Below are 13,916 nucleotides of genomic sequence, written 5' to 3'. Positions count from 1 at the left end.
TACTTGGAGAATGAGGAAATTCATTTCAAGTTCCAGTCAGAGACAGCATGATCCCTCCTGAAGAATAGGGGCGACCTCCAGTCCTATTGTCAATTCAAGTTAGAAGTAGCAGAAGCTCGCCTCAAGAATGTGGGTCGACAAGGGTCCAAGATAACCAAAATAAGGAGTCTCAATCCAGAGTAAAAAAAAAAAGAAAAAAAAAAGAAGTGAACTCAAAGTGCAGAAGCGGAGAAAAGATGTGGACTGCTCAAGACATAATTGAAATCACAAGTTCAACATGTCCTGTCTTGATGTGAAAAAACTGAAAAAGGAATGAACCAGTACCTGCAACTAACGAGCATCCAGATTCTGATCAGAGTCCGCATGAAGAACCAACCAAGAATCAAGATCAAGTTTCGGAAGACTCATAGATAGGAATCTTGTAACTCGTAGCTGATATACTTAGTCTTTTTAATTTTGATTTTGATGTAATAACAGGACCACAGACCGGAGCCTCGACGGAACCTTACTCGACTCTCGAACTCATCATTCTACTAAAGCTCCTTGAACTACACGCAACCTGATTCTCTTATAACCTGGGATATGTAGGTTGTCTAAAACTAGGACTCGGTTGCGCCTTTTTCTTTTATTTTCTTCCTCTTTTGAATAACGATATGGTCAAAAATTAGTCACATGACTCACTTTATATTTGCCCGAAAACTCTTCGTGTTTCCGAGCAAATAGGGGCAGCTGTGAACACCTAATTTTTGACCATACTTAGAATTTTTTAACACTTTTAGTATGTAAATAATTTTAAGTTTAATCTACATATTTTAAATTTTATTTCATTTTTAGTAGGTTTTATTTAAGAAAATTAACAATAAAAAAAATATATGTTCTTGATTTTAAAATATTTAGCTAGTATTTTTATTTTACACTCTTAAAAGAAAAAAAAATATTAATTAAAGCAAGAGCCAATGAATCATTTCCATGTGGTAAAATTCTTACTTATCTTTTGTAACAAACTCACATGCTCTCCCTCAAAACTGACGTATACATACACACTCTTCTTTCTTGGCCACCAATTTATTCCTATAAGTGAAAAATACAGCTCTCTTCTTTCCTCCAAACACTAAAACACAAAGTTTCAACACCATGTGAATCCTCCATAGCTTATCACCTCCATACATGAAAGAAACTCCCTAGCTTCACCATTGAACCATCACTTTTAGTTAGCAATAACCAGCCAGCTCTCGCCCTTTCCATGGTTGCTGCTGCCGGAGGTGATGACTGGCGACGGCCATAACTGTTGTTGCAGCATCTTGCTGTTGTTTCTGTCCTTTCTTCCCCCTCTGCTGGCCACTGTTATTCGCCGGAACTGTTTGGTTTTAATTGGAAACCTTCAGATCTGAGAGTCGAGGTCGACATTTGAGTTTCGAGGTTGCCAACGAGTTCTCCGTTCCCGGTCCATATTTACTCGAGATTTCTCGCCAAGTTTCCATCTTCGTACTCCCATATATAAAAAGAGTCACTGAACTCCTATGCAGTTGAGGTTGCTATATTTTCTTGTAAACAAGTTGGAAATCTTTATATATTGAAAGGTTTCAAAGTTTCAGGTCAGTACATTTCTTGGAATTGATATTATTTTTTTTGTTAATACAGAAACTAGTGTTCTTTTGAGTGTTCATACCTGGTTATATTCCTTCTAGGTATCCTATTTCTTGCTAATTTTCCATGTCAAATTGTCAATCATACTCACGTTGAGTTTTCGTGTGTGTGTGTGCACGAGAGTGAGAAGCTTTGAGAGGTGTATTTGTCTTAAATGAAAAGAAGAAAATAGATTTGGTGTATAACAGTAGCAAAAACTGAAAAGTTTTTGATGGAAATAAACTAGAATAATAAATAAATAATTAAATAAATATAAGAGGGGAAAGGATTACCAAGATGGAATGTATTAACTCCTGTTTTACTATCCAGGACAAGTACGTTGCTTTTTTGTTCCCGATGAACCTTACCTTTGACTATTAGGAGCTCTATTTTCATACATCTCGATGGACGAATATGAAAAGTTGCGCACTTTTGAAGAGAAATGATAGAACATTATCTTCTAATTTTGCTTTAGCCACATGTTTTTGTCGGTATCTCATGCTAACCTTTTTTTTGTCAAAGTTTGATACGATCTTTTGTTATCCAGAGGTGCACATTCATTTTCTCTTTATTTTCAAAATAAATCGAGGTATGCGTTCGTGCAACTTCGGCCAAATATTTTTAATATTAACAAAATGTGATTAATTGTGTACATGTACGTGTGACATAATTCTAACGCGCCGAACAAAATGAGTACACGTACGCGTGACTCGTTTTAAGATAATTCCGTATTACTAATAATCAAGCATTTAAAATAGTTTAGAAGGGTAAATGCACATAGATTCTAATACGTAATTAAAACGATTTAATTAAGCCAGGTATGATTAAAGCGGCCATGCTAAAACCACAGAACCCGGAAATGCCTAACACCTTCTCCCGAGCTAACAAAATTTCTTACCCGATCTTCTGTGTTCACAGACCATAAATAGAGTCAATTTTCTCGATTTGGGATATAAAATAAATCGGTGACTTGGGACACCATAAACTATCCCAAGTGGTGACTCTAAATTTAAAACAAATAATCACATTTCGATTTTGTCACGTTAATTGGAAAAATTTCTTATACCATTTTCGGGTAAAAAGGAGGTGTGACAGCTCTGGCGACTCCGCTGGGGAATAGAACTCAAAATCTCTGGTTCAGGGTTCAAGAATTCGAGTTTGTTATTGTGATTTTTACTTGGCTTTATTTATTGTTGATATTACTGTATTTTTGTGGCCTAACGTGCTAATTGCCGCTTATTTACTGCTTTAATATTATTTGAACGGTATCAAACTGTCTTCTTATGTCTCCCTTCTGAGTCTTCTAAAAATGGTGCACACGTTCGTGTGGCCCGCTTTTCTGTAAAGGTCGTACCAAATAGAACGAGGATGGATCAGCCACTAGGCCAGGTAGACTTTCGTGTTCCCGGTATGTCGCTCACACCTCGACTCAAGTTGTCCGCTTGGGTAAGCCAGGTCTAGAACACAACCCCAGGTTTAAACCTAGAATACCATAAACTCATGCCGGATCCCTAGTAGGAACGTTTGTTTGCATCACGTGCATTTGACTTTGGGGACTCAACACAAGGGTTAGGTCTGTCTTGGATAGGTGTACCCGAAATGAAAGACCATCCTAATGCATCTTACGTGTTATTTGTATATTTATTTGCTTCGGCTTGTATGCAGACCGGCTAAGGAAAGAAAAATAACAGAAAATCTGAGAGTGAGGTTAGGATAGAGAATTCACCCGGTTATGAAAATCTCGGTATCTGAAAATGCCTCGAAACTCTGCCAAATTTTTTGAAAAAAAATGAAAAGAAAATGTATTTCAAAAAATAAAAGTGAGTCAATATTATATTTTTTTCAATTATGTTAAAACTGGCTGAGCTACGCGGGTCTGATTCTCACCGAATGTGAGATACGTAGGCAAAACTCATCGGTTCCGACCCACAATTTAAAAATAAATCCAAATATATTTTTCATTACTTGCTTCTTTAGAAAGTCTTTCTTTTAGACCCCAATTTTCAAAAAATACAAAAATATTTTCTTTTAATTTCTTCTCAAAATCCAAAAATATTTTCATTCTTCTTTCAAAAATTGAAAAGAAAATTTAAGATTTAAAAATATTTTGTTTCTCTTTAGAAGCATTTCTTTCATAAATTCAAAATAAAGTTCCAAAAATCCAAAAATATTTCCTTTCTTCTTTAGAAGTTTTTCTTTCGAAATTCCAAAAAAAGGACAAAAAAAAGTCGAAATTCAAAAAAAATATTTTCTTTCTTCTTTAAAAGTCATTCTTTTCAAAATTTAAAAAACAAACAAACAAACAAATCGCAATCCAAAAATATTTTGTTTCTTCTTTTTAAGTTTTTCTTTCGAAAAAGTCCAAAACCCCAAAAAAAAAGTTAGTTTTTTTACTTTATTCCTAATCTTCCTTTATTTACTTTATTCCTAATTTTTCCGAACTACGCAAAGATCTGATTCATGCGGCGTCATGATACGTAGGTGTCTTGAAGAGTCGTCATCTAACGGATTATGGTGTGTTAGGGCACCTTGAGCAATTAACTCATGGACTAGTTTGTATTACCAGAGATTTAGGTTAAGGGCTCGAAATAACCTTGAGGGAAAGGTGTTAGGCACCCCTCGCGGTCCACAACGGTGTGTCCCAGCCGAACTTAAACTATGTGAATTAGTTATTTTAACAAATAGACAGTTGTAACACGTACTTGCAAGTAAAGGTATGTTTTGACATTCTAAGCACATGTATGATTCAAGTAATGAAACAAGGGAAAAGGCTTAAACAAGTTGCACATATATAAAGACAAGTAAATTTATTTAAACAACAGGAGTTGGGAAAAGGGGTCCTAGGTTGTTTAGCCTACAGGATCATACCCACACAATGCCCGGTAATCACTCCTCAATGAGGGGCTATACGTGACATTAGTGCATAGTCATCATATCCTTACTACCCAGTTCCATCCCCTTGGTCATAGCCTAAAGCGTTCTAGCAACCTTGAAAGATATCCTATGCGTGCACTACCCGTCCCTTCCTTGTGACACTGGAGGTATTTAGGACCTCTAATTTAGGTAGTTCTAGACCATCCTAAGGTACTTAAAGGAGAAAAATCTAGGCGTCAATCAAAATAGTTAGGACTGCATTAAGGAGAACAATTAAAAGCTCATATTTACCTCCACAAACATAACAAGTAAGTGCACGTCTCAAACAATAGTTTCAAGTATTTAGGAGAACACCTTAGAACATGATATCTAGGTGAGCGGAGATTATACAATATTGAATTAGGACCAAAGTGTCAAAGACCTATTCAGCTTGCCTACTGATTTTAGACCTGTTTGAATGTGAGCATTAACAGATAACAGAACATAGTTTTACAGTTACAGGATTTTAAGCTCTCTATAGGCTTGCCTAGACATATAATAGTGATATCCTATGAACGTGGTATCTATTATTGATTAGGAATGCAGTAAAACAGTAAACAATTTTAAACGGGTAATTTGGATCCTATAGGCATGTTCTCTAGTAATATTAATTAATGCGGCGTTGAAAACTTATTAAAGGAGCGGACAGATTAATTAACTAAATCGATTCAGAATAAACATGAATTAAACTGATTTTCTAACCAAACTGGTTTTAAGTCCTATAGGCATTATTTCTAATCAAACATAATGTGAAGCAAGCAGAATTCATTTGACCAAAGTGAAACCCCTATAGGCATGATTTCTATTAAAGCTGATTTTAATCCTATAGGCATGATTTCTAAGGAAACGAATTTGAATGCATGTTGTAATGGAAACTGAACTTCAATACTTTACACCCTATAGACATGACATCTAATTATAAAGTTGATTTGGATCCTATAGGCATGACTTCTAATTGTATGAAAGTAAAGCATGCAGAATTTATTTAAACCAAAGTAGATCCTATACCTATATTATCTAACAAACGCATTTGAATCAACATGGACTCTATAAGCATGATATCTACCCAACTTTACCCACATCATATAACTACCCTCCCTTTTTACTAGTCACCCCACTGTTTGTTTACAATTAATTATTACAGACCAAAAATTACATAAATTACATAAGTACAAATACATTAATCTATAGGGAGCCTGAAGTAGGCCCAAAGTAGTTTCCAAAGCTTTCATTAGTCTCAAATTCCCAAAGTTCCATGGTCAATTTCATGTCTAGGTGTGTTAGAGTTCCCTAAGAACCTCAAGGATCCCGAGCAGTGCTCACACCTAGACCTTTCTCAAATAATAACTGATTTATGTGCAGTATGGAAGTGTCAGCCCTGATATGCCAGAGTTCAGAGAGATCTCAAGGGTCTCTAAGTAGTACACATTCCAGAGGGGCGAGACTTAATAATCTAGAAGTAAGTGAAAGTGCATAAGGGTTTGTAAGAGTTTAATGGACATTATAAATAAAGGTCTTAGGATTGAAAAAGAATTTATGAAAACCAATACTAATTTAGTGATAAAAACAGTTTGAGGAAAGTGTAAGAAATAATTTGCAATCAGAACACAAATCATAGAACAAACAAGCTTTAGGAAATACTTTGGCAAACAACTTTCACACAAGGGAAGGGGGATTGGGAACATAAAGAGTACACCTTGAGGGGGCACATAAACAACAGGATACATAGATTTTTGAGGGGGTTTTGTAGAACTAGTAGGTTAGGTAGAAGCAGGTCATGCAGCAAAGGACCACAACAAAGATAGGTTGAGGACAACACAACTAGGGCCACTCTAGGGAGATTAACTAACTTAGCAGATCAGGCAAGGACTTAAATGAGCATGTTGGTCAAGTATTAACAAGTGAAGGCATGCTAATTACGTAGAAACAGAGTTTAGGCATGCGAGATAAAAAGTAGTCAGTCAAACAAGCTTAGTTTCATATGTAGACATGTTAAACAAGATGACAAACAAGCAAGTAAAGTGGAAACATGCTAATTACAGATTTAAATAGGCAGTATTAGACATGCTGGGTAAGCAGTAAACAAAAGCAAGAATGGACTCAAGCCACATGAACTAAGGCAGTAAATAAACACATTGGTTTGGATTCTTAAAATTAATTAGAAGCATACCTAGTTAAAGAAATAAAACACAAGATGTGAGAGAGGTATTGTGCAATTGCCAACCTTGCTTGCAGCCAGCTAGAATAACAGAGATCACAAGTAGCAGAGAGAGCCTTTTTAGAGTATAAAAATGGTAGTTTCTGAACTATTGTTTGTGTCCAGAAGTTAAAATAAGATGGAGTTTATATAGTAATAAACTCTGAAGTACTCTTCGAGAGATTTTAAGATTTTAATATCAATATTCTCGTCAAATTATTTTTTTTCTTAATATCACACGTTTCTTACGAAGTTTGGGTTTGATTTTCGTTTCAAATGCAATTTCCTTGGCAGAAATCACACTAGTTGCAAATATTTTTATCTCTTAAGCTTTTAAGACCACAAGTTTTAAATTTTTTTTTCCTTATACTTTGTGGAGAGTCAAACAACCTCATGTAAATTGAAACATATGGAGTATATAATATATTTGGTGTAACAAAAAATGGGGCCCCACAAATGTGGGCCTAAAGCAGTTGCTTTACATGCTTTAGGGATAGGGCCACCCCTGCTCTTTGTTTCACTTTATGAGAGTGTTTGGCTAAGCTTATAAGCTGGTCAAACTGGCTTATAAGCACTTTTTGGCTTATCTACGTGTTTGGTAAAATTAAAAGTTCTTATAAGTTAAGTGCTTATAAGCCAAAAATAAGTCAAAAGTCATAAGTTGGTCTCCCCCAACTTATCAATTTCAGCTCATAAACACTTTAAGTATGACCAAAATATTTACTATTTTATCCCTAAAATACTTCTTTTTAAAACAAAACTCTTCGTATACCCAGTTCTTCAGGTGCATATTATTTATTTCAGCACTTTTATCCAAACACATAACTGCTTATTTTTTAAATCAGTTTCAGTACTTAAAAGTATTTTTCAACACCTAATATTTATCAGCTACTCTAAATCAGCTAAGCCAAACGGGCTCTATGTTCCGCCGTCACCGGAACACTCCGTTACCGGTGTTTCCTCCAAAGACCTCACCATTTCATCAAACCTCAAAGCCAGAATTTATCACCCAAAGCTCTCAATTACCACTGCTATTAATCAGAAGCTCCCAATCTTAGTGTATTATCACGGCGGCGGCTTTTGTGTTGGGTCCACTTTCTCTTTCCTCTCCCAGCGTTACCTTAACCTCTTAGTTTCTGAAGCTAACATTATTACCGTGTCTGCAGAGTACAGTCTTGCTCCAGAGCATCCTTTGCATGTAATTTACGATGATTCTTGGACAGCTCTTCAATGGGTCACTGCTCATGTTCTTGAAAACCCAGGACTTAAAAAAGAACCATGGTTAATTGACCACGCAGATTTCAGGAAAATCTTCGTCGGCGGCGACAGTGCCGGCGGCAACATAGCTCATAACGTGATTCTTAGAGCTGGTGTAGAGGGGTTAAATGGTGGTGTTAAGATCTTGGGTGGGATTCTTTCTTTTCCTTATTTTCAAAGAAAACAGGGGAGATAGTTTGTTAAGTAAGATTTGGGTGTTTGTAAATCCATCTGCTGAGGCCTGAGAATGGAATTGACGATCCAAAAATCTTAGAAATAGTGTATATCCTGATAGCACTAATTAGTACATGTATTTTAGTCCACGGTAGGACAGCTACGGCTTATATCATACCAAAAACATGTTGCATAAATAAATTTGAAGGTTCATTATTAAAGCCTTTGCTTTAGGCCCCAAAATTTTTTATTTAGACAATATTGAAATTGGTAGGAAAGTAGTGTAAAACAGAAGAAAAAAAAACAACAAAGAATGTCTACTTTTTAACATAAGAAATATTTTACAACTTTGAATTAAACTACTCGAATCTTCATATTAACAAATTAAATTTCTTACAATAAGATCCAAGGTAATGTATAGCAAACATATAGCTAACATCTTATTAACTTGAATTAAACCTTGATAATATAAATAATAATATTACTAAGTGAAATTAAAAATCATCATAAATAAGTTGTAAGTCCAACGTGTAGTCTATCTGCTGAAAAATTTCTGAACAAGCTGCGGAGAAAGTTTGTTTACCATGTAACCCTATAGAGAAACTGTAGGGGTAGAAGGCCACTCAAATCTGAGTAGCATGCCATTCCTCACTCCTGAAAGGATATAAAGTTGATCAAAAAGCACGAGCCTCACATCTTGAGGAATATATCTTTCAACATAGCCTATAAACTCCCGACGACAACAACTTGTGAGGCCATATCAGAAATAAATGATAAGACTTTGCATGCTTATATGTACAATGATAAAGATATTACAGCTGGCTGTAATATCATATCTCTTTTCTTGACATCATATACCTACGTTGTTGTTGAAATTTTTATCTCACTCTGTTAGTTTACAGTGAGAGCTCTTATTTTTAAGGAATGCTTTCTCTGTTAAAAAAAAGTTATAATTTGTGGGATATCTTGTGTTATTTTCAGGTAATTATATATTTTTATCGATTTTTGAAATTACATTGTTAAATTATACTAACTATATTTAGATATCGTCTTGATTAACCCGGTTCATATACCACATTTCCCCCCCTACTTGAATTGATTATTAGATTGAATTTAATTTAAAAAATATTTGAAATGCGATAAGATAAAGGAAGTTAATTGAGAAGATGTCACATGAAACTTGGAATAATCAGTATAAGGTATTACTCACTCGTTTTATTTTATATAATGAAATCTTAATGGACATTTTTGTAGTTAGTATTACTCTCCCTGAATTGTAATTGCAATTTAGAACTTGAAGGGATTTGATGACTTATGAATGTCAATTCTACATCAATTATTCTCACGAAAGTAGTTTACATAAACTATTAATAATCTTTATTTTTTCTCTAAATCAAATATGGATTTGCCATTGAAATATTCAGGGAGTAATAGAGAGTATTCGGGGGATGGTGTATTATAAATGGCTTTCACAATCTAATTGTTGAATTAGGTTCTATGTTTGTAGTGAATATGTTGAATATGTTGAAAGTACTCTTTTTTTTTAAGATATTAGACCAAACTTAATTACTTTGTTCTGAGAAACCAATCCAATTGGTGATCACATTAGGAGCAACAAGTGGCTAGAGACTTAAGAGTTTAACGGTTCATGAATATGCACTAAGCATATCAAGCAAAGTCAGGGACATCCTAATATATTTATTTTCTCCGATTTAGGCTTCTTAAACTAACTTTTTTCCTTTAATTCATTAGTTTGTTATATATGTTTTAGATATATTATCAATTCTTAAAGTACTGGCGTAACAATTAAGATGAGATCACTTTTTTTTTTTTAGGATTTATTACAATATTTTTTTTTATATTTGTTGTCTAAGTTAGATAGAGAAGATCGTGTTTAATTACAATATAGCTTTTGGTAGTGTTGAATTGCTTGATCTTTCAAGTTCTAATGATAGTGATGATGCCATACTTGTAATCGAGGTATTGAAGCTTGAAAATATATAGAAAAATAGTTGCCTTTTTTATTCTATTGCCAACATTAGTATAGGCGATAGAATTTTTTTTTTTCCCAATGAAAGGTGGAGGATCAAATATTAATATAACTTTAATCGTCTTTACACGAAAGTAATTTCAATATTTGCTTTCACTTTTATAGAACATGTACCTTTATCTTGTGAATACAAGGGATGAGACATGAATTTTTAAGTCATATTGATTAATAATATATCTCTTAGGCAAACTTTGCTGCATGACCTAGCTCTGGACCATGAGTTTGTAAATTGTAGCTTTCTCTTGTAGGTTTGTTTAATTTATCATTGATCAAATTTTGTCAAGAGAAACAAGAGAAGTGTTCTTCCTCACCTCATGTAATAACGCATTTAATTAATTAGTAAAGATTAACTTTTCATAAAATTTAACATTAATTATTTTATCATATTTTAAACCGCACGAAGCGCGGACAAATTCACTAGTCTTAGATAAAATTTCATTTTAAGAAATAATTGATATAGCAATGAAAAAGTAAATTTTAAATTGTTAATTGATAAAAAAAAATTAATAAAATAATACAAATTGGAGGGTGCCAATGCTGGTTTTGCGTCATTTTGTTTCTCAGCTTCATCTTAAACCTGGATTACCCTTGAGAAAAGAAAAATTAGAAACTCCCCTAGATTTTTGGTACCTCCACTGATTAAGTTAGCCCATTTGTATGATGTGCACTGAAGTTTCCAAAATGGCCAAATCCTTAGATACCTCTTAAACTTGGCATGACTTGTTAGTTATATACTTAAGGCCAAATAGCCTCCTAGTTCCTTAAACTTGCACCTAATTTTAAAGTCCATATATGAACTCTCCATTTTTCTATTTGAACACTCCCACTTGACCGAATAATTATTAATTAGCACCTTTGATCATTGACTATACTTATGTGGCGATAACTTATCTTACGTGGATAAAGTGTGTGGAAGTCACATTCATATAGTGCGTAAATCTATTAATTTTCATTAAGAAGATTGTAAAATAAAAAAAAAAATACAAACTACAAGGAAAGAAAGAAAAAAAAACTTATCACTTTTAACCTGCCCCCCCCCCCCCTGTCGTTCTTCCCATTCCCCCTTTCTTTTCTCATTATTCCCGTCCAACCAATTTTTCCTTTTCTTCTTCCTAATTAGTTCTATTTCCATTTTACTGTTCCATTCCCCTTGCCCTCCTCCCTCTGTTCTACTCCATTAATGAAGTTAAGCTTCTTTTATTTTTTCTTCACTATTTTTTTTCTTGTGTATGTTCCTTCTAATTTAAGAGAGAGAATAAAATTGTCAACAATCCAGGTCAAAATATATCACATCCAAATATGAATTTGAGCGTAACTTTCGTCAGCCAAACAAAACAAAAAGGCAAAAGGGACAGTTAATTTCATTACATTTATGGGGTCCAATCACACCCATTGTTTCTGGTTTTACAAAATGCTAGCAAATGCTTTGAAGAGAAGAGTAATTTTTCTTGAAGTTGTAGTGATTTTTCTTTTATTTTGACATTGAGTTTCAGGATTGAACTCTGATTATTTTTTTCTTTCTTCTTGATGTTTTTTCGAATCTGATTTATTTGACATCGGAAAGCCCCACTTTTAATGGATCAGATCATAACTTTCACCATTGAAAATGGTGGCTGGGCGCGGAAAGTTCTTCTATCATAATTAGTGACCAAGTAGCAGTCTATTACTTAAATGATCACTCAACTATTCCAAATTATCTACTAAAGTCATCTTTCTTTCGTTTGTAATTTCAAAGTCATTTAACTATGCTATATCACTCAGAAGATCACTTAACTAGATTTCTCAAACTTTTGATTGTCAAGTACCTATTTTACCCTCTAAATTATCAAGTTTTATCTTCTTCTTTTTTTACTTTTTAAATATAATCATTATTTCTCTTTTTAATCTACATTATGGACTTACCAATAGAATAAATATATTTTATTTATAAAATAAAAAATAAAAATTAGTTTTCTATCTTATATAATGTCAGAATAATAATATAATTGAGCATAATTTTTAAGAATATATAGTGTATATTATAAAAAAATCTTTATTTAAATAAATATTTTTATATTACGTGAATGGAATGTATATTTTACAACTTTTATTTCCTTTCGTTCTTAATTGTGTAAAATAAATTATTTAATATTTGTTGTTAATATCAAAATTATTATTACAAACAAATTATTCTAATTAATTTGTTTACTATGCTCAATATTTTATTATTCCAGCATTATATATGCTTAAATACTTTTTATTTTTTTAATTTATAAATAAAATTTATTTATTCTATAGGCAAGTCCATAATATAAATTAAAAAAGAAAAAATAATAATATTAAAAAGTTAAAAAGAAAGGCAAATGTTTATAATTTAGAGGGTAAAATAGGAATTGGGCATTCCAAAGTTTGCGAAATCTAGTTGAGTAATCTACTCAGTGCTATAGACATAGTTAAGTGACTTTGCTGTTACAAACGAAAGAGAAATAACTTTAGTAGATAATTTGGGATAGTTGAGTAACCATTTGAGTAATGGACTCAACCATTTAGACATCCCTCGAATTTTTTGAACTTTTAATAATTCGCAATAATTAATGTTCTGCTCTTATATATTTCAAAATATATTCATATTTTATTAATTATTTTTTTTAAAAAAAGATAATACAATATTAATATATTCATAACTAGTCATATGTACAAAGATTCAAATTCTAAAGCATATATTTTAATGGCAGAACACAAAAACTCCCCACCTTCATCTTTTACTTTCTCGTGTTCTAAGTTCACAAGAGTTTTTGACGTTCCACATCGTCATTGAAATTTATAAAAGTTATGTTTCCAATAAAATATAATTATTACATTGTTTTTTGGTTAGAAAATAATAAATATACAAATATTTGAGTAGAGTTATCATAAAGATATAATTTTACAAAGAGTATACAGTTATAATGATGAGTATTGCTGTTATAAATAAAAAATTATTACAAAAAATAATATCATAGAAAATCGGTTCCACTAAAAACTTGCTTGTTATAGAAAATACATGATGACACAAGTGCTTGTATATATTAGGTAAAAACTGAGTTTTCTCTCTACATGATTAACATCAACTCCAGCTAAGTTTCATCTACTCCGATTTTGAGCTTGGAATCGTTCAAAAATCAGCATTTATTGTAATCAGACAATTCTATCTAACTTCTTAGTTTTGCCATTTGATATTGTGATGTATATTGTTTTTGGTCAATCAGAATAACGTGCCATGAATTTTGGATTAAAAACTACTCCTATTAGATATAGTTGATCTTGCAATAAAGGTTGGTATATTTAATTATCCTTCGTAAATCATAAGTAATACTGAAATTGTCAATGGATGAAGCCAAACTAATCTTGTCCCAATTTCCAACTAATAGCCTGTTTGCCAAACTTTTCCAATTCTAAAAGTACTTTATTTTTTAAAAAGTATTTTTTTTCTAAAATTAATGTGTTTGACCAAGCTTTTGGAAGAAAAAAAAAGTGTTTTTGAGAAAAAGCAGAAACAGTTTTGGAGAAGCAAAAAAAAAATAGCTTCTCTTCAAAAGCACTTTTCAGAAAAATACACTTAGAAGTAGTTTTTAAAAGCTTGGTCAAATACTAATTGCTGCTCGGAAGTGCTTGTCAAATTAATTAGCCAAATACAAACTGCTTCTCACCAAAATACTTTTGAGAAAAATACTTTAAAAA

The 13,916-nt window shown here is 32.7% G+C and overlaps 1 protein-coding gene across 1 annotated transcript; it reads left to right on the top strand.

The window, feature by feature from the left end:
* Positions 1–1,501: 1,501 nt before the first annotated feature.
* LOC104247434 (hydrolase 3-like) lies at positions 1,502–8,269 on the top strand (the record flags this gene model as incomplete). The annotated part of the gene is made up of 2 exons (XM_009803458.2): positions 1,502–1,595; positions 7,903–8,269. Coding segments are annotated over 2 exons (381 nt in total), but the record flags the coding sequence as incomplete, so codon positions are not given.
* Positions 8,270–13,916: the final 5,647 nt, after the last annotated feature.

This window comes from Nicotiana sylvestris, chromosome 6 (genome assembly GCF_000393655.2).
Source record: "Nicotiana sylvestris chromosome 6, ASM39365v2, whole genome shotgun sequence".
Taxonomy (NCBI): Eukaryota; Viridiplantae; Streptophyta; class Magnoliopsida; order Solanales; family Solanaceae; genus Nicotiana; species Nicotiana sylvestris.
This window is presented reverse-complemented; position numbering and strand designations above follow the sequence as displayed.